This window comes from Cygnus olor, chromosome 25 (genome assembly GCF_009769625.2).
Source record: "Cygnus olor isolate bCygOlo1 chromosome 25, bCygOlo1.pri.v2, whole genome shotgun sequence".
NCBI lineage: Eukaryota > Metazoa > Chordata > Aves > Anseriformes > Anatidae > Cygnus > Cygnus olor.
In genome coordinates, this window is record NC_049193.1 from 4785921 (window position 1) to 4807024 (window position 21104).

Sequence of the window (21104 nt, forward strand, 5' to 3'; positions counted from 1 at the left end):
TAAATATCACACCCCTGTGCTGGAAGACCCCGGCCCAACAAGGGACCCTTCCTCTCTGAGGATGCGCAGAATGATTCTGTCATGGCAGCACTATGCTAATGTAACCAATTGGAGGAGTGGGGATTGTACAAACATGTAAATGTACTGAGAAGGGGTTCTATAAAAGTGGTGTGGAAAGCCCTAAGGGGTGCCATCTTTCTGGGAAACCACTGCATACCCAGACTTGCACTATTCTGAAATAAACAATCTCTTGACCTTGTGTGTGGAGTGGCTCATTGCACACCAGGTAACGAATCTGGACTTTTTACCTGCTTGTGTCTCCTCCCTTCTGCACCTCCAGCCTCCTTGGTAGGAGTCTGGTATGAGAAGCTGAAAAGTTCTGAACTTAGTGTAAGCACTGTTCTTCAACAGCTAAAACGTGTATCTTTGGGTGATAATGCCCTTTTCAACCTTCTGTTTTCTTGGTGTCACCATCTCCCAGCAACCCAGTACCTGGGTATTGATAACACTGATGGGCTTAATCACCCCGTCAGTAGGTACTCCTCACACTCTCTTGGTGACTCAGTGTCCTGGTTTTGGCTATGATACAGTTATTTTTCCTCCTAGTAGCTGTCATGCTCCGTGTATTCTTGGCATAGACTGTCTCAGGAGAGGATATTTCAAGGACCCAAAAAGGTACCAGAGGGCTTTTGGCATAGCTGCCTTAGAGACAGAGGACACTAAATAGTTGTCTACCTTGCCCGGTCTCTCAGAAGACCCTTTCGTTGTGGGGTTGCTGAGGGTCAAAGAACAGCAGGTGCCAATTGCTACCACAACAGTGCACCAGTGTCAATATTGTACCAACAGAGACTCCCTGATTCCCATCCATAAGATAATTCATCAACTGGAGAACTAAGGAGTGATCAGAAAGACTCATTCACCCTTCAGTAATCCCATATGGTCAGCGCGAAAGTCTAATGGCGAGTGGAGACTAACAGTGGACTATCCTGGCCTGAATGAAGTCATACCACTGCTGAGAACTGCATTGCCGGACATTCTAGAACTCCAGTACAAACTGGAATCAAAGGCAGCCAAGTGGTATGCCACAACTGATATCGCTAATGCATTTTTCTCTGTCCTTTAAGCAGCAGAGTGCAGGCCACAGTTTGCTTTGACTTGGAGTGGTGCCCAATACACCTAGAATAGACTGCCCCAGGGGTGGAAACACAACCCTACCATTTGCCATGGACTTACCCAGTCTGCCCTGGAAGAGGGGGAAGCTCCTGAACACCTGCAGTACATTGATGACATCATGGTGTGGGGTGACACAGCAGAGGAAGTTTTTGAGAAAGGGAAGAAAATAGTCCAAATCCTTCTGAAGGCTGGTTTTGTCACAAAACAAAATAAAGTGAAAGGACCTTCACAAGAGATCCAGTATTTAGGAATAAAATGTCAAGATGGACGTTGTCAAATCCCAATGGATGTGATCATCAAAATAACGGCTATGTCTCCACCAACTAGCAAAAAAGAAACAGAAACTTTCCTAGATGACGTGGGTTTTTGGAGAATGCACATTTCAATTTACAGTCTGATGGTAAGCCCACTCTATAAAGTAACCCATAAGATGAATGATTTCAAATGGGGCCCTGAGCAATGACAAGCCTTTAAACGGATTAAACGGGAGATAGTTCATGCAGTAGCCCTTGGGCCAGTCCAAGCAGGACAAGATGTAAAGAATGTGCTCTACACCACAGCTGGAGAGAATGGCCCCACCTGGAGACTCTGGCAGAAAGATCCTGGGGAAACTCAAGGTTGACCCCTAGGGTTTTGGAGTCAGGGATACAGAAGATTTGAGGCCTGCTACACTCCAACCGAAAAAAAAGATACTGGCAGCGTATCACAGAACCACAGAATCACTGAACTGTAGGGGTTGGAAGGGACCTCAAGAGATCATTGGGTCCCAACCCCCTGCCAAAGCAGGTTGCCCAGGTAGACGTCCAGATGGGCCTTCAATATCTCCAGAGAAGGAGACTCCACAAAATCCCTGGGAAGCCTGTTCCAGTGCTCTGTCACCCTCACCGTGAAGAAGTTCTTTTGCATGTTGGTGCAGAACTTCCTGTGCTCCATTTTTTGGCCATTTCCCACTGAAAAGAGGTTGGCCAAATCCCACTGTCTCCCACACTTAAGATATTTGTAAACATTGATAAGATCCCCTCTCAGTCTTCTCAAGGCTGAACAGACCCAGGTCCCTCAGTCTTTCCTCATAGGGAAGATGCTCCAGGCCCTGTATCATCTTTATTGCCCTCCACCAGACTCTTTCCAGGAGATCCTGTCTTTTTTGTACTGGGGAGCCCAGAAATTAAATTAACATTGAACATACTATTAATATGATATGGCTGAATGTTCACAGAAGGCAAAAATAACTCAACATCCTCATCAAGAAGAGGACAGAGGCTGAGAGGAAGAGGAACAGGACTTGGGAGACACCCTGTAGCAGTGGGGGAAACGCCAGGGAAGAAGAGGGGCACCCATAGAACAAAAAGATTTCCCAAAGCTAAAGGTGAAGAAAGGACAAAAGTGGATCAAAGTGGCCATGAAGCAGTTGAGATTGGGTCTGAAGGAAGGAGAACAGTTTGGTGGTGATGGCGTTAATGTATTGTTTTTATTCACAGGAGAAGAGCTTCTGCAAAAGTGGCTTCTGGTATGGAAGATGAGCCCTCAGGGATCGTGAGGCAAAGAAGCAAAACATTCCAGTCAGTGGCTCCTTGAGGTCTATTTGGTCATCTGCTGGCAGGAACCTGACACAGCCTGGAAGGCTTGGCAGGGACAGCGGCAGTCCGCAGTGCATGCGGGGTTGTTCCTTCAGGCATCCCTGAGAGCCGGAGGCTTCGGGTATCCTGAGAGGGCTTTGGGGCCAGACACAGTGGAGCAGGCAGGTGCAGGCAGGAAATGGAGGAGGTGGTAGAGCAGACACAGGCATCAGTCGCAGGCATCAAGGAAAGAGACTTCCAAGCATACAGCTGGCTGTCAGGATGAGGACTTTCTCCAGCAAGGGGAGTACAGAAAGTAGAAGGGAAGGGCAGAAAGAGACGGAAGGAAGCTCTGCATGTCTGGGAGCACCCTGAAGATGAGCTCTGATCCCCGTGCCGATTTTCAACACCTGCCAATTTGCAGGCCTCTCTCTGCAATGTGTTTGTGACTTGAAAGAAGCAGTGGGTGCAGAACTATGTGGAGGTCTCTCGGGTGCTACACACAGCTCATGCAGTCAGGCGTGCCCCTTCCCTTGCCTGACATCAACGTTGCTGGGTGTGCCGTCCTGCCCCCTCACACCCAGCTGGGTCCGACCCTGAAGAACTGAAGGGCCTCAGAGGCGCCGGGCAAGGGCCTGGCGCGCGGGAGAACCCCCGGGCCTGCGAGCGGTAAGGCGGCCCCGGCGGGCAGAGCGGCAGCGCCCCCTGGGGGCTGTGCCCCTGCCTCGCCCCCGCCACACACGCCCGGCCCCGCCCGCCACGGTTCCTGCCCGGCCGCAGCCCCGGCTCCTCTCCCCGTGGCTCTCAGGGCGCAGTAATACACCGCCGCGTCCCGAAGCCGGGGCTGGGCGAGCCACAGGGCGCTGGACCGGTGGTCTGCTGCCACCTCGAGCCACCCCGCCAGGTCCGTCAGTGCTTTGGAGCCTTTAGTACCAAGCACGACGAATGCGGGGCCTCGGCCCGGGAGATGACGGTACCAATAGATGTACTCGTTTGACTGGATGTTGGGGTGTGAGCAGGTGATGTTGATGCCGGTGCCATCCCTGGTCTCTGCCCACGGCTCCTGCTGCACCTGGGCTCTCCCTGCAGCCACTGCCAAGAAGACAAGAAGGAGAAAACTCAGAAAAGGGCTTTTCTGCTCCTGAAAATGTCATGAGGGGCGGAGAGGGGAGAAGGAAACGGTTGACAGCTGATGGGAGCATTTTCTCAGAAGAAAGCACACAAAGGCATTTCTCTGGGAATGGTTATTTGGGGACCAGGTCGGAGCAGGGCTGTTTGGAAGGAGGGTCCGAGCCGAGCCAGGAGGAGAAGGGAAGCAGGCAGGAATGAGTGGGGGTGTGCCGAAAGGAGAGGAGGAAGGCAGGGAGCAAGGCAAGGTGGGAGGGAACGGCCGGCTGAGCTCGCTGGAGGCAGACGGGATGGCTGCAGAGGGAGGACAGAGGGGAGCGAGGTCCGTCAGAAGCCGGCGGGCCAGCAGCGAGGGCGGCCCCGGCCCCTGCCCCCCGCAGCCCACGTCCCGTCCCCGCCGCCGGCAGCCCCGCGCACCCAGGAGCACCGCGGCCAGCCCCGCCAGCCCTGCGGCCCGGCCCTGCCGCATCCCGCCGCTCCGCCGCCCGCGCCGCGCTGCCCCCGCCAGCCCCGGCTCTGCTCCGCCCGCGCCGCCTCCTCCCCGCCGCCACCGCCCGGCGCCGCCAGCTCCGCCCCGGGGCCGCTCGGGGGCTGGCCCGGGCTGCGAGTGCTGGGCGCCTGTGGGCGGGCAGGGCTTGGGCTGCTGCCAGCGGGGCTCTGCCCGTCCTGCAGCCCAGCCCGGGACGGGGAGGCGTGTGGGGAAAGGCTGAGGCAGCTCCTTCGGTACGGACGAGGGGAGGGGAAGAAGAGGAGGGAAGCAGAGGGAAGGTGAGGGAAAAGGAGAGGGAGTGGCAAAGCAGCTGCCTACTTGCAGTATGCCCAGCAAGATGGGCAAGCAGAGTCTGAGACCCCTTCCCCTGCTCCAGGAGCTGCACCAGGAACCTCCTGGCTCCAGCAGCTGAGAGCACGGGCCAGGCGTAGCCTAACTCCATTTGACTGCAGCACCTGGCACCAAATCCACTCCTGCTGCTCCACAAGGAGCTGGCACTTTCTCTTTGCAGCACATGTGCACACAGGACAAAGCGAGATTATGCAGAAGTAAGGACAGATTCCAGAAGAGGACAGGACAGACAACAGTGCTTAGGCGCAGGGCCCAACCAGACAAACGCCCAGAGTGTCCCCTTTTACACCCCACTGTGTCTGCCCTTGTGCGCTCCTCCTGGTTCCCTTACCCTGCACCTCCCCTCACGGGTTTGTATAGGTCTGTCCCACACCCACCCTGCCCGTGTCCTGGCTTTCAACTGTAGCAGTTGCAAGGCCCAGGCTGATCTTCCTGGCAGTGGCACTTGTGACTTCCTTGGCAGGCCAACAACTGCTGTGAAGTTTTTTCTCTTGTTATCACCTCTGTGTTTGCTTTCTCTGGTCTCAGTCTCTGTATGCTTGTTGATTGCCTTCCCTTTTGCTAGCATCCCAATTGACGTGGTCCCCTATCTTAGAACCTCGCCGGCATAAACATGGCCGCAGCCCCATGTACCCCCCACAAGTGGTGCACCCCCCCCCCCCCGCGGTTTGGTCTCTTCACTGCCTCCCTCATCATCTGTAACAGAGCAGGGGCATCACAACTCTGGAGAAGTTGGGCGCCAGTTATGTTCAGGGAGACGTTGACAACAGAATAGGTGTAGAGGAGGGAATATGACCCCAGGAATGACACAACTGCAGCCAGGTGAGAGTGAGTGGATAGTGTCTTGTGTCTCCTCATAGGTCTATGTCCAGAGGGACACCTGGAACACCCCACAAGAGCACAAGGAGGACAGGAAAACTGGTGGTGCTATTGTATTCAAGGAGCACACCAGTCCAGAAGCTCTCAGATGAGGACAGCTACATGACAGGTAGCATGTCCTAGAAGAAGCTGTCAATGACCGTGTAGGGCCAGTGCAGGGCAAATGAAGGGGGAGTGCCACTTGTGCCAAGGAGGGCAGCAGGAGCTCAGCCCAAAGGCCTCCCACCAGACAGGCCCAGACCTTCCCTCCCATGGCACTGGAGTACTGCAGTGGATGGCAGATGGCCGCAGATTGGTCATAGGCCATGAGTGTGAAGAGGAGATCCCAGTTTTGGCCCACTAGTAGATGACGAAGAGGTAGACCACACAGCTAGAGAATTAAATTGCCCTCTCTGCAGAGAAGGCATCTAGAAGCATAAGAGTCATCCTGACCAAGACATGGCACATGTCAGTGAATGGAAGGTTGCCAAAGACAAACTACATGGGCGAGTGCAAGTGCTGGTTGGGCACCACCATCACCATCACGAGTGTATTCCCAGTCTGGATCAAGAGGTAGATGTCTGAGACCAGGATGAAGAACAGCAGATCTCAGCTCTCAGACAAACCCAGCAGCAACAAAAGAAACCACTCTGTAGGCCTTCCCCCACCCCTATGGGACGACAGCGGCAGCAGGAGGAAGGAGGAGATGGAGTTGCTGCTCAGGATTCATTGTCTTCCACCACTCGATATCTTCTGGACGAACAACACAGCAGGGCATCAGCAAGCCAGAATGTTCTTGCAGATACAGTAGAAAGTAAGATCACAACCCTGGACCTCAGGAGAGCAGCCTTTGGTCTCTTCGCTTTGTGTGTACACCTATCTCCGTGTGTGTGTGCCTGAGTATATTTCAGTATGCATCTAGGAGTGCCTGTGTGTGCACCCATGAGTGCATGCATCTTTTTACATGAGCAGCAGTGTGCGTTTGTGCTGTTCCCTCCACCTGCTTTTGATGTCATGAGTGATATCGGTATGAGATCAAGGGTCACACTGGGATTTAACAGAAATAGTGATCTAACAACAGCATCCCACCAAGGCTGAGACGTGGTGACTGTACATGTTGCCCCATGATTCCTGAGCAGTCCCAGCAAGAGGCTGTCTGAAAAACCCTCCAGATGATCACAGGCTGCACCTCCAGCACCCACATAGTCCTACCCTGTGTTCAGAGTAGATCTCATCAGATCAGGTTGCTCAGGATCAAGTCAAGGCAAAGTCTGAAGTCTTCCAAGGATGAAGATCCTTGGCAATCTGCTCCAGGACTCAACCACCTTCAGAGTAAATATTTCTTCCATATATCTAACTAGAACAAAGCATTTCTGAACTTGCACCTATTGGTCCCAGTCTAAGTACGCTTCATCTCCAGAGTCCAGCTTCATCTCCTTTGCGTCTTCCAGTGAAGTGGAAGTAGACAATACAAATGTCTGTTTGGCTTTCCCTGTGAGGCTCACAGGGTCTGTCCTTCCTCCCAAAGCACAGCAACACTAGGACCCATGTTCCTCTGGTTCAATGCCACTTCTGTGCAAGGTTTCACCCCCTGCATTACTCAGCTCCAGGCCCATGAGTCAAAAAGTATGTGTGGCACTGGTTTCCCCATGGGGACCTCTGTCCCACCCCAGACACCACTGATACCGCACTGGAAGCAGATTCATGTAGGGCTGGGCCTGCTCGAAGAGGGCAGGATTTCTCAGCCTTTCTCCCTGTACATAAAGCTAACACCATCCTTTTGAACTCTCCAGCCATGGGGAGTGCAGCTGTGTCCTGGCCTGGAGAGTCAGGGAGGGGTGACTGCCACCATGCTTTTACACTGTGAACCCTGCACTATGGAATTAAAGTATGGATCCAAACTGCTGTGGACCTGTCCTTGTTGGGGACTGAAATCGGAAGTAGTAGAGGGTGAACTTCCCAGGGTCAGGAGAAGGAAGTCTGTAGAAACAGTCACAGAAGGCTGCATTTCAGCACGTGTGCTGCGGGCACTTCTGGGCTGGGTTTGTTCTGTGGTTGTTGAGCTGTTCTCAGATTCCTTTTGCCCTGGCTGCTCTCTGGAGCTCACGGACTGAGCAGTGGAGAATGCCCTGAGGTGACCAGCATATTCCCTTGTGAGGAGGGACATATAGATCACACAAACATGCACCTGCTCATGCACACTTGTGTGGAATCATGCAAAAATCGCCGCCCACAGACATGTGCACAAATGCAGCACACAGGCTGTGGTGTTTTCAAACGGATGGCCAACTAAACTGCACCACATGGCTCTCTCATTCCCCCACCTCAAAGGAAGATGTGGGGAGAAAATATTTAAACTACAGGGGTTATGAGTTGAGATAGGGTAGTTTAATTAAAGGAAAAGAAAAGAAAGAGAGAGAGAGAAAAAAAGAAGAACCAAAGAGCAAAGGCCATTTGAAAGCAAATTTAGAGAAAACAATTAGTCTCTACTTCCCATAAGCAAGTACTGATCATCCATGTCTTTGGAAGCAGGGCCTCAATAAGCCTAGCTGTTTTTTGAGTGGAACATAAGAGCTCCCCCTTTTCCTTCCTCTTTCACAACTTTACTGCTGAGTGTGACATCATCCAGTATGTAATAGCCCTTTGGTCAGTTTAGGTCAGCTACCCTGGTGATGTCCCCTCCCCACCTCTTGCCCACCCTCTACCTCCTGGCTTTGGGGGGCTTGGAGAGAGTCTTGATGCTGTGCCAGCACTGCTCCACAATAGACCCAACATGGGTGTGATGGCAATGCTGTTCTAGCTCCAAGTACAGAGCACAGCACTCTAGGGGCTGCTGTGGGGAACATTAAGTCTGTCCCAGGCAGCCCCAGTACAGGGAAGTGACACAAGAGAGGAACATGTGCATGAACATGACAGAGTCTGCGCTCACTGAGGCCCACCTGGGAGCAACCCGAGCAGAGTTTCTGGGCAGCATTTGGGTGAAGTACATGGTTTCATGTGGTACCCAGAGTGGGGTAGGTTCACAGCCAGGAGCTGGGTCACCTCTGGCCAAAAGGGCCCCAAAGAGCCCCTAAGGAGTCACCCAGACTGACACCCTTTGTCTTTACTGGACTTTTCCAGCACGTGAGCTGAGTCTTCTGCTCACACTGACGTGTGTTGCCTGGAAATACTTGGGCCTCCCTACCTGCCACTCAAAAGTTGCCTTCTCTGGGGCAAAAGCGCAGCATAAAGCAGGAAATGAAAAGCAGCATCACAGGAAGACAACACACATCCCGTATCATTAGGTGGGATGTTTTGCATTCAAGAGTAGCTTGTCAGAAAATAGTCCCTGCTTCAAGGGATGCCTCTGGACATGAGGCAGCTAAGGCCCACTATAAAAGCCAGCCCATCTCCGTGCTCTCTCATCCACATCTCTGGCCTTCTTCTCGTGAAGACTCAACAGGTGAGTGTGAAGACCCTTCTTGTTGTGGTCATTCTCCAAAAGGACTGGGGCTGCTGGTTGTGGAAGAGGGAAGTGGGGAGAAGGTTTGCTGTGGAGGCAGGCTTGGCCATCTGTACTGAGATGGCTTCTGGTCTGTGGTCTAGGTTATACCCAGATAGGTCCTGGTGGCTCTTTTTGGGCCCTTGCAGGATGAGGCCAAGAAGCCTTCGCACATCCCTCCAGCTCACAGCACAGCCTGTGCCTTGGTTCCATCAGGGTGTGGCGACAGGCTGCTCCTCATGCATCCCCATGTTCTGCTTCCTCCCTGCCCTCTCTCTCAGGTGAACCTCCTGCCCCCAGACATGTCCTGCTACGACCAGTGCCGGCCATGCCAGCCGTGCCAGCCCTGTGGCCCGACGCCGCTGGCCAGCAGCTGCAACGAGCCCTGCGTCAGGCAGTGCCAGAACTCCACCATCGTCATCCAGCCCTCTCCTGTGGTGGTGACCCTGCCTGGCCCCATCCTCAGCTCCTTCCCACAGAACACTGCTGTGGGATCCTCCACCTCTGCTGCTGTTGGCAGCATCCTCAGCTGTGATGGAGTCCCCATCAACTCTGGCTGCTGTGACCTCTCCTGTATTACCAGCCGCTACTGTGGCAGCAGGTGCCGCCCCTGCTAAAGATGCCAGACAGTGCCCCAGACCAGGACCCCAGGAACTCAGAACATGCTGCTGGACAAAAATGGACAGAAGAACAAACCTTGTAGTGTTGTTTTACGAGGACCTGACCATCTCTGATTTGTCCTGTAATGACAGACAGGAAGGGGCCAGCCTGGCTTCTCTGACAACATGACCAATGTCTACCTTTCCTGTTTTTCACTCACCTATTCTTTTTCTCTCTTTTCTTTGTTGCCCTCTGCTCCCCTCCAAGCTCTCTGTGGGGCCCCCAGAAACCAGCCTGGAGTGACCTTCTAGCCTCTCTCCACTTGTGGGTCCAGTTAGATGGATGCCCTGTGTCAACTCTGCCTTAGAATGATCTTTGTCTGCTCCTGCTGCTCTCCGCTGTCGGGGCCTCCTCTTGGAGTCACCTCATTTCCCTCCTGAGACTCAATAAACATTCGCAGGAACCTTGATTTTGTCTCTGTCTGGTCTTTCGATCTGCCTAGAGATGGCCAAAGGAGAAAGTCGTTGCTTCCGTGGGAATTCTGATGTCCTTCAGAGGTCTGCCTTTGGAATGGTACTGTTTCATATCCTTATTAACAGCATAGACTTTGGGATCAAGTGCTCCCTGAGCAAGTTTGAAGATGACATCAAACTGAATGGAATATTCTCTACAACTGAAAGAAGGGATGCCATCCAAAGGGACCTGGACAGGCTTGAGAAGTGGGCCCATGTGAACCTAATGAGGTTCAACAAGTCTAAATGCAGGGTGCTGCACCTGATCTGAGGCAATCGTGGACATGATTGCAGACTAGGAGAAATAGTCATTGAGACCAGCCCCGCAAAGAATGACTTGGGGGTTCTGGTGGACAAAAAGCTCAACATGAACCAGCAGTGTGTGCTTGCAGTCCAGGAGGGCAACTGCTTCCTGCAATGTATCAAAGAAGTAGTGGCCATAAGGCTGAGGGAGGTGATTGCCCCCTCTACTCTGCCCTCGTGAGGCCCCACTTGGAGTGCTGCACCCAGGTCTAGGGCCCTCAGCACAAGAAGGATGTGGATCTGTTAGAGCAAGTCCAGAGGAGGGCTGGAAAGATGATCCGAGGGCTGGAGCACCTCCCCTATGAAGAAAGGCTGAGAGTGCTGGGGCTGTTCAGTCTACAGATGAGAAGGCTCTGGAGAGACCTTACTGCAGCTTTTTAATACTTAAAGGGGGCTTATAAAAAAGATGGAGAACAACTTTTTACTTGGTCAGAAAATTTGACCTGGTCCCCCAGGATATTCTTGTCTCTAGAATGGAGAGACAGGGATTTGACAGATGGACCACTTGGTAGGTAAGGAATTGGCTGATTGCTCACACTCAGAACATTGCAGTGAATGGCTCAATGTCCAGGGGGAGATCAGTAACGAGTGTTGTTTTTCAGGGGTCAGTATTGGGACTGACACTCTTAAATATCTTTGTCAGTGACATGGACAGTGAAATTGAGTGCATCTGAACAAGTTTCCCAATGACACCAAGCTGTGTGGTGTGGTCAACACACTGAAGGGCAGGGACACCATCCAGAGGGACCTTGACAGGCTTGAGAGGTTGGCTGGTGTGAACCTCATGAGGTTCAACAAAGGCCAAGTGTAAGGTCCTGCATCTGGGTCAGTCAATGCCAAGCACAACTACAGGCTATGTGGAGAATGGATTGAGAGCAGCCCTGAGGAGAAGGACCTGGGGGTGCTGGTTGATGAGAAGCTCCGAGCACTTCTTGAAGCCCAGTAGGCTTGATGCTTTTACCACTTCCCTGTGGAGTCTTTTCCGGTGCCTGAACCACGCTAGTCTCACCTGCCATAGACTGCTTAGTAAAGTATAAATGTTGACAGAAAGGTCTTCAAAGAATGGGAACCGTGGTGGGATGGGAGGCAGAAGCAGAGAATGCCTTGTGGTGAGTGAAAGACTATGGAACAGGATGAGAGAATGGCAAAGATGGTGCAGATGTAGGAGTCTGCCATGAAAAGCAGCATGCTTCAGATGATGAGGGCAGAAAGAATACATTCAAGGTTCTCGCCCAGCATTGTACTCCCCAGGCCAGGCTCAGAAGAGGCCCAGCACCACAGCAGAAACAGACAATAACGTTCCTGGTATCCACTCTGCACCCATGCTCCTAAGGAGAACAGGAAGCAGAGTTTCTTTCTCATGACTGAGGTGTAATTCAATGCCTTGTGTGTGGCAATCAGAGCTCAATATTGAGAAGATCAGAAATTTCGTGATATCCAGAAGAAGTGGAAAAATGACTGTACCAAGCAGCTGGAAACACAAAAGTTTCTTTCTCCTGAAGACATGGAAAGTCTCCAGTGTTCGGGGAGCACTGGTAATGGTATACCAGCTCTCCAAGAAGGTGAGCAGGCTGAGGAAGAAGTACGTTGGGATCCTCAGGTGCTCATCACTCCTCACAGTGACAAAGAGGAGATAATTCCCGTCAGGATTAGGAGAGAGGTGGAGAATACAATGACTGAAAGGATGATGTGCCAGCCGCAATTTTCTGTTGAGCCCAGGAGAATGAATTCAGTCCCAAAAGTACTGATCTCCTTTGCCATGGTTCTAAGATTTCAGGAGATGATGTCAGAGGTAAGTTTCATGCTGCAATAAGAGCAGCAGTAAACATCCACAAATAAGCCTTTTCCTAGCATAAGTGGCTCTTCTCATGGCCTCTCTTGATCACTGCCACTCTCATTCTCCCTCCACCTCCCCTCTCTCCTTCGCAGTCTACTTCCATGTAGACAACCATGCAAACAGCTGTCCATCCTTCTCCAGGTATACATCTACCCACTTTTTTTTCATGACCCTTCCAGAAGTCATCTACAAATTACAGTCTGTCAAGTCCAGATTCGTTTTTCTCCTTGTTTCTGCCCTCTTATATCAGTTTCCAATTACCAAATAGGTCTGAAAAATTTGGAATATTTTATAGAAATTAATTGCCAAGGTTTCAAAGAGATTTTTAAGTTGATGGAAAGCGATGATGGAATTCCCCTGCTTTCCTGCGTACTATGGGGCTGTGGAGCCAGGTCTACTGCACTTCAGCTAAGCCTGAATAGCGAGGAAGGGCTGCTGCTGAGAAGTATCTCATGTGAGGTTTCCTTTGGGATATGATGCCAAGGCCATATTGGGATGGTGTTGCACATCCTAGATGTCCCAGGACTCTTACAGTGTCAGTGATGCTTTCATCCCCAGGGAGCCAGCTAAGATTCATGGAACTGTGTTTTTACCTGTTTCAGGAGCCAGGAAGGCCTCAGAAACAGATGAGTGCTGGGAGGCACTAGGGAAGGACTTGGCCAAAGCTCGGGACCCTCCACAGGCAGACCCAAGCACTCCAGCCCTGAACCCATATCCTCGGATTACCAGGGGCTGAGGCTGCACCAGCACCTGGCACCACCACACAGAGATGACACTACAGGCCCTGGGACAGTCTGGACACATGCCTAGGATCAGGAGAATTACGTGCACACATGCACTAGCACATACCAAGAATACATACACATTTCACACACAGATCCATAGACACATGCAAACATGCATGTGCATGCATGCACACACAGTTCCATAGATGTCCTGACAAATGCAGGTGCAAACACTGCATGCACAGGAACATGAGGCCACACGTGTGCACATGCAGACATCAGGTACATGTGTGCACTCAGTGCCTCTGATGGGAGCCACAAGGGCTCTGCCACACACGCAAGTGTGCACACATTCTCGACAGGGCAGGGGCGGAGGCCAAGGGGAGCTGACAGAGGAGATGCTGGGGACCTTCTGGCAGGGAAAGGCTGTGGCACTCTGAACAGGACAAGGCTCCAGAGGAGAGGACAGCACAGTTTGGGGATGCGCAGGGACGACCCAGAGAGAGGAGTCCAAGGATGTCAACCCATTTCTCCAGAGGGCAGCTTTAGGAGGAAGAGAAGGGAAACCGCACAGTGCAGCCCACCTGCCTGGAAACCAGCCCCATAGGGCTGTTGGAGGAAGTTGGAAGGGAGGGAAAGAGGAAGACAGGAAGACATGGCATGTCCACATGCAGGGAAGCCCTCAGGTGACCAGGCAAGGATTGCAGGTCTGGGAGCAGCTGGACCCCTTCCTGTCACTGCAGCCACATACAACGCTGCCAAAGTGCCCCAGGCAAGCATTACTTCCCTGTGCCGGACCCATCTGGCACCTGAGCTGAGTCCTCCGCCACCACTGACTCAGTCCTGGCTCAAAAATCCTGTCTCAAAAAGCCTCTCTATCCCAGTACTCAGAAGAAGTTTCTAAGAGGGAATGGGTGTGGCATAAGCCAGGAAACAGCCCCACAGCCCACGTCATTAGGTGGGAGGTTTTCCATTCATCACAAACACCCAGAAAATTATCACTTCTGTGGAGGCTACCTCTGGGCCTGGAGCAGTTCAAGGCCACCAGAAAAGCCAGCCCTGCTCCTCGACCCCCTCATCTCCTTCTTCTTGGGAACCCAGTGTGTCTGAAGCCCTTTCCACGTGTCCTTTTCTACTAATGCCAATACCTGTTGTGCTGGGTCCTGGCGATGGTGGTCATGGGACAGCAATTGGGAAGGGTGTGACTCAGAGCCCATGTGGGACTTGGCTGAGATGGATTTTCATCTAAGAGAGATGCAGGAGCCTTGTTGGTCCTGGCCACTCTTTTCGGATCATGTCTGGATGAAGACATTTTGCTCTTCACATGTCCCTGTGCTCTGCTTCCTCCCTGCCCTCTCTCCCAGCTGCACCTCCTGCCCCAACACATGTCCTGCTACGACCAGTGCCTGCCGTGCAGGCCCTGTGGCCCAATCCTGCTGGCCAGCAGCTGCAATGAGTCCTGCGTCAGGCAGTGCCAGAACTCCATTGTCATCATCCAGCCCTCTCCTTTGATCATGGCTCTGCCAGGACCCATCCTCAGTTCCTACCCACAGAACACCATTGTGGGATCCTCCACCTCCGCTGCTGATTGCAGCATCCTCAGATGTGACAGAGTCCCCATCACCTTTGGGTGCTGTGACTTTTCTGGCATTTCCAACCACTACTGTGGCAGAAAGTGCCCCCCCTGCTAAAGCTACTGGTGACACACCACACAAGGACCCCTGGGAACCCAGAAGGTGATGCCAGACTGAGGACAGAACTTCTGGCCAATGATGTCTGAGAGGCTGAGCATCCAGTGTCCCCTCTCAAAAGGAAGGGAGATGGAGCTCTCTGAAAATACAGTCAAAGCCTATCTTCCATGTCTTTTACTCTCTCCACTATCTTCCCACTCTTCTGTTCTTCTGGGCCATAACGCCACCCATACACATTCTGGGGGATCTGCTGGCCCCTCTCCCTCTGTGGGGAGACATGGATGTCCTGTGGGACCTCTGCAATGGGTGATGGGCACAGACTTCTGGCACCTCCTGGTGCTGCTTGCACTGACAGCCTACTCTAGAAGTGACCCCATTTCCCTTGTCAGAGTCATTAAAATTTTCTGCATCCAACCCTTTGCCTCCACATCAGCCTTTTCATGGTGGTCTCATGTTGCCAGGGAAGAAAGGCATTGACTTGTTTGGCAGGGGATATGGTGAGCACAGGAGGGGGCCTTTCATCATTCCCAGAGTAATATGACAGTAAGGCAGATGACAATGAGGCTCTTTCAGGCACTGCCCCTTGGAGATACAGTTGCGGACAAAGTCACAGAGATCTGTACAAGAAAACAAAGGATTATCTTCTATGCTTCTCCCCACTCAGGGATCTCCTGCTCCTTGCGGGCAGGGGGAATCCGGATCTTGCTGAAGTTGTGTGCCAGCACTGTTATGTTCTCTTGAAATACCCACTGAGGGAAGGTCCATCCTACCAGAGCTCTGGGGAAAAATCAGAGGACAAAGAAGCTTTTTGCATGGAACTGCCAGCCTCAGGTGAGTCTCTGTCCTGTTTCTTCCAGCCCTTGGTATGGAGCAGAGCCCATACATCTGAATGAACCATGAGCTTTTTGAACAGAAATGGCAAAAGCTGCCTTGTGCAGAGGTGCAGGGGGAGAAGATTTCCAGGGCAGAGGCTCTTTCTGCACCTTCTCTTTTGTCTTAAGCCACTGACTCCAGAGTGAGGCACTATGCCTGTCCCTGTGGAGGGAGTTTCTGCAGCAGTTGTTGTTCATGGAGGAATTTCTCTTGAGGAGCCTCCTCTGTGCTCAGGGAAGAAAGGACACAAAAACCCTTGGAGAAGAGAGCAGCACTCCAGGCACTGTTGGTTCCAGGGAGACTGAGCAGGTACAGGACATGTGGTACCAAGAGTGCCAGTCCGTAATCCCAGGCAGGAATAGGAGGGAAGGCACTGTTAATACAGAGGTGTTTAATGTCCCCAGAGACTCCCTGGGGCTTTGATCCCAGGAGGTTGATTAGACCCCTGCTGAGACAAGCCTGAGGCTGATACTGCCTTCCCTGAGAGCACAGAGGAAAGAGGGCCCATTGATGCCCCCTGCTGGAAGCTGCCTGGGCTGAGCTTTTCTTTCTCTGGGTTGCTTTGCTTCTTGCTCTTTTGATGTCTGGGGACATCAAAACACCACATTCAGCATGGTTTGTGAGATGGAGGAAGCTTAATCAGCACAGCCATGTTTCTTCTGCTCTGTCTAAGCATTTGCAGCCTGCAGGATGCCTGGCTTGACCCAAACTTGCAATACCCTGCTGCCGTGGGAGCTGGTTGCTATGACACTTCTCCCTGTGCAGGAGATGGGGATGATAGATTTCCTCGGCTTCCCTGAAGAGACGACAATGACCCCATCGGGTTGTAAGTCTTTATGTCTTGCTCTGCTTGCTTATTGTGATGAACATGGAGTGCTCTTGGGCCTTTGGCAATCAGGGTTGCTCTGTGTGTTTTCTGGCCCTCAGGCACAGGCCTTGCACACGGGCTGGCTGAAGGTCTGGAGATAACCTGGTGGCTGGGATGCAAATCCAGTTCATTTACTGACTCATTAAAGAGAGAGAACCCTGAAAATCTCTGTCAGAACTTCTTCTAGGGGTCTCTGGGCTGGACTGTTGACAAAGGCTTGAAGCAAGCTGCTTAGTCATGGGCTGGCAGGAATTTGCTGAGAGCAAGCTCCCACGGGGAGTCCTGGTTCCAAGCAGGATCTGCCAGCCCTGGAAGGGGAGAAAAACAGCCTTCGGTGGATCAGGTCAACCAGTCAGGGTCAGCCCTCTCTGCACAGTTTTGCTCCTTCTCACGAAAGAAGTTGTTCCTGTGTTTCTTCTTTTGCCTTTGTTGAGGGTAACTTCAGGATGTCTGCAAGTTCTCCGGTGCTCAGCTGTACTTCAAGGATGCCAAGGACCAGTTCCATGGCTGGCAGACATTTTTCCTGTCAGTGCTTAGCTGCCATCTGATGTCAGCACTTTCTAATTACAGACAGGTTACATCTGTAACAGCTCCCATCAGCAAGGCGCCTTGTCCTTGCTTGATTACAGCACTGTTTTCTTAGGATTCCACGTATGGCCCTGCTTGGTACAGCTTTGTCATGTCCAGAAGGAATCAACCGTGAAGGCAAGAGGGACGAGACAAAGGTGTGCTGGGACATCCTTGGGGCAAAGACCTTTTGTCTTTCCTGGTGTCAGAGGAATATAATCAGCCACAGCTGCAAGAGAAAGTAACCAGTTTAGCCCAGGTGAAGATACGGCACTGCCAGGGCTAAGGTGTGGGGTAGACCACGGGAAAGAGACCCAGGCAGAGCTCTGACAAACATTTCTGGTTTGTTGGGATGCCCCATTGCCCTGGAAGGGCTTGGCCTGTGTTGCAACTCAGTACAGGACTGGTAATTCCTGGGAACATAGGTTTCTTAATTGCCCTACTCTTTATTGCTTGCTTTGAAAGCCAAACCACACTGTTAGAGGTAATTTAACCATGAGCTGAAGATCTTGGCAAGTGTTATTTGCAAGCAGAGAAGACTGTGGGTGGGTGCTGCTGCTGTGTTTGCACAAGGGAGCTGAGTTTGGATGAGACACCCACTAAGCTGAGCATCCGTCTGGCACAAGGGGGATCACTTTGCTGGTGGCAAACTGAAACCCCTTTGCTGTGAAATCCCTTACGTGGAGGAGTTACAGATGTCCCCTTTGCTTTCAGGAGAACCAGCCTGACATGGGCTGGATGGGAATCTGTCCCCTCTGTGATGCATTTCTGAGACAATGCTGGCAGACCTTTATAGACAGGTGTGAGGAGATGTGTCTGGTTCCTGCATTGACTCCCAGGAGGACCTGCCAGTGTCCAGGGGTGGAAATCCCTGACTGACAGGCACTATCAGGAGCATTGCAGCAGTGTGATTCTCCTGTACATCCCAAGGCACAAGACAGAGGAGACATGCTTGGAGACTGGAAGAGATCTCTGGCAGGCTTAAAAGATCCATGAGATTTCCACTTTTCCCCCCTTTCAAGCACAGGAGGAACAAACATCTGTTGGCCATGGCAGAAATAACACTGATTGTAACTTGAACACAGCATGGTTGAATGTTCATACAAGGCAAAAAGAGCTCAACGTCCTCATGAAGAGGAGGACATATGCTGAGAGAAAGATGTACAGGACTTGAGAAACAACCTGTAGTGAAGGGGGAGAGTTCTGGGAAAGTAAGGGACACCCATGGCAGCTGAAGAATCTGATATTGGAGTCTGAAAGAATGAGAGCAGTTTCTTGGTGTTGGTGATACTTTGTAGTTTTTATTTGCAGAGTATGACCTTCTGCAAAAGTGGCTTCTGATATAGAAGACAAGCCCTCAGGAACTGTGAGAAAGAAGCAAAACATTCCGGTCAGAGGCTCCTTGAGGTCTATTTGTTCATCTGCTGGCAGGAACCTGACACAGCCTGGAAGGCTTGGCAGGGACAGTGGCAGTCTGCAGTGCATGCGGGGTTGTTCCTTCAGGTGTCCCTGACAGCTGGAGCATTCAGGTGTTCCGAAACGTCTTTGGAGTCAGACACAGTGGAGCAGGCAGGTGCAGGCAAGGCAGGCAAGGGATGAGGGAGGTAGTAGAGGAGACACAGGCATCAAGGAAACAGACTCACAAGTGTATGGCTGGTGGACATAGTTGTCCAATAAAAAGTATGGATTCGTTACATGGTTTGCAATGAGCCACTCCACACACTAGGTCGAAGGATTTTTTCTTTCAGAATTACACAAGTCTGGGTACCTGGTGGCTCCCTTCAAAAGCTGTCACACCTAAGGACTTTCCACACCACCCTTTTTAATATCCATTCTCAATACCTTTACATGTTTGTACAATGCTTTAGCCCACTATTGGTTACATAATTAGCACAGTGCTGACATGACAGAGTTGTTTTGCACATCCTCAGATACTCGCTGTGATAAGGGAATCTGCTGGAGTGCCCCATGCCCACCTGTGCTGGTGGTTGTCGTGACAGAAAAAAACTCTCATCACATTACAATCCTCTTCTTCTTCTACCTTAATAAAACAGACATCCTAGCTCAAAGGAGGAGGAGGCAAAACAAGCCAGCAAGTTTTCAATGAGGGATGTTTTAGGTGGGTTAGGGTAACAGGCAGGAGCTGGGCCACCTCTGGCCAAAAGAGCTTCAAAGAGACCCTAAGGAGTCACCCAGGCTGACATCACTTGCCTTTCCTGGACTCTTCCAGCAGGTGAGCTGAGTCTTCTGCCCACACTGACATGTGTTGCCTGGAAATACTTGGGCCTCCCTACCTGCCACTCAGAAATTGCCTTCTTTGGGGAAAGGGCATAAAGCAGGAAATGAAAAGCAGCAGCATCACAGGAAGGCAACACACATCCCGTATCATTAGGTGGGATGTTTTGCATTCAAGAGGAGCTTGTCGGAAAATAGTCCCTGTTTCAAGGAATGCCTCTGGACATGGGGCAGTCATGGTCCACTGTAAAAGCCAGCCCATCTCCGTGCTCTCTCATCCACTTCTCTGGCCTTCTTCTCCTTGGGAACAAGGTGAGTGTGAAGCTTCTTCTTGTCTTCCTTATTCTCCAAAAGGACTCAGTGTTCAGTGGACCTCTCAGATGCCATCAGCTGTGTTCCATGCCATATCTTAGGACTGCTGGTTGTGGGAGAGGGTAGTTGGAGAAGGTTTGTCATGGAGGGAGGTTCGACTTTACTACGATGGCTCCTGGGCTACGGCCTAGTCTGTGGCCAGATAGGCCATGGTGGCTCCTTTTGGGCCCTGGCAGGATGAGGCCAAGAAGCCCTTGCACATCCCTGCACAGCCTCCAGCTCACAGCACAGCTTGTGCCTTGGTTCCATTAGGGTGTGGTGACAGGCTGTTCCTCATGCATTCCCATGTTCTGCTTGCTCCCTGCCCTCTCCCCTAGGTACACTGAGACATGTCCTGCTACGATCAGTGCCAGCCGTGCCAACCCTGCGGCCCGACCCCGCTGGCCAGCAGCTGCAATGAGCCCTGCGTCAGGCAGTGCCAAAACTCCACCATTGTCATCCAGCCCTCTCCCGTGGTGGTGACCCTGCCCGGCCCCATCCTCAGCTCCTTCCCGCAGAACACTGCTGTGGGATCCTCCACCTCCGCCGCCGTTGGCAGCATCCTCAGCTGTGACGGAGTCCCCATCACCTCTGGCTGCTGTGACCTCTCCTGTATTACCAGCCGCTACTGTGGCAGCAGGTGCCGCCCCTGCTAAAGATGCCAGACAGTGCCCCAGACCAGGACCCCAGGAACTCAGAACATGCTGCTGGACAAAAATGGACAGAAGAACAAACCTTGTAGTGTTGTTTTAAGAGGAGCTGAACATCTCTGGCTTGTCCTGTAATGAGGGGCCAGCCTGGCTTCTTTGGCAACATGGCCGATGTATACCTATCCTGTTTTCCACTCACTTTTTCTCTTTTCTTTGTTGTTCTCTGCTCCCCACCAAACTGTCTTGAAGGCCTTGGAAACCAGCCTGGATTGACCTGCAAGACTCTCTCCACTTGTGGGCCAGGTAGATGGATGCCCTGTGACAAGTCTGCCATGAGAAAAGCAGAACAGATATTTGTCTGCCCCTGTTGCAATCTACACTCAGGGCCTCCTCTTGGAGTCACCTTATTTTTCTTCTTAGACTGAATAAAGATTTGCAGGAATCCTGAGTGTGTGCCTGTCTGTTCTTTCCATCTGCACAGAGATGGCTAAATGAGAAAGCCGTTCTTTACTGGGAATTAGCTGGGGACACTGCCTCACTCCTCTAGGCATTGGAGGGTGGGGCACACTGCAGTGATTCAACTTTCAGGCACTGTCTCTTGAAGCTGAGAAAGGCATCCCTAGTTCTTCCACAGGTAATGGAGACTTGTGAAGTCTCTGCATAGACATGTTCTGCTCATCTTGTAGGCCCCACCTCTTGGGGAGGAGTGTTCCTCTTGCTTTGGAGGGAGCTGTGCCAGGGATGGAGGCTCAGACAAAGATGTTCCCAAAGGATGGCAGAAATTGGGAATGGGTAATTTTCTTGGGGATGACCCTCTGCCTCTACTCCACTTTCCCGTCTCCTCCAGCATCTGAA

General features: G+C 51.9%; 1 protein-coding gene and 1 gene segment (V, D, J or C); one reads left to right on the plus strand and one right to left on the minus strand.

The window, feature by feature from the left end:
* Window positions 1-2624: 2624 nt before the first annotated feature.
* LOC121059498 lies at window positions 2625-4326 on the minus strand. The segment is given in 2 exon segments: window positions 2625-3821; window positions 4275-4326. Coding segments are annotated over 2 exon segments (570 nt in total).
* Window positions 4327-8881: 4555 nt separating this feature from the next.
* LOC121059509 (feather keratin Cos1-2-like) overlaps window positions 8882-21104 on the plus strand; it is a 33115-nt gene continuing 20892 nt past the window's right edge. Inside the window, exons 1-3 of one of the 3 annotated variants that reach the window (XM_040536397.1) lie at window positions 8882-8998; window positions 9319-9339; window positions 19950-20300. In XM_040536397.1, coding sequence (XP_040392331.1) covers window positions 8897-8998; window positions 9319-9339; window positions 19950-20255 — 429 coding nt within the window. In that variant the 5' untranslated portion in view covers window positions 8882-8896 and the 3' untranslated portion in view covers window positions 20256-20300. Of the gene's footprint in view, window positions 8999-9318; window positions 10107-19949; window positions 20328-21104 lie in introns of those variants that run through there. The other 2 variants (XM_040536396.1, XM_040536395.1) reach the window with 2 other exon arrangements.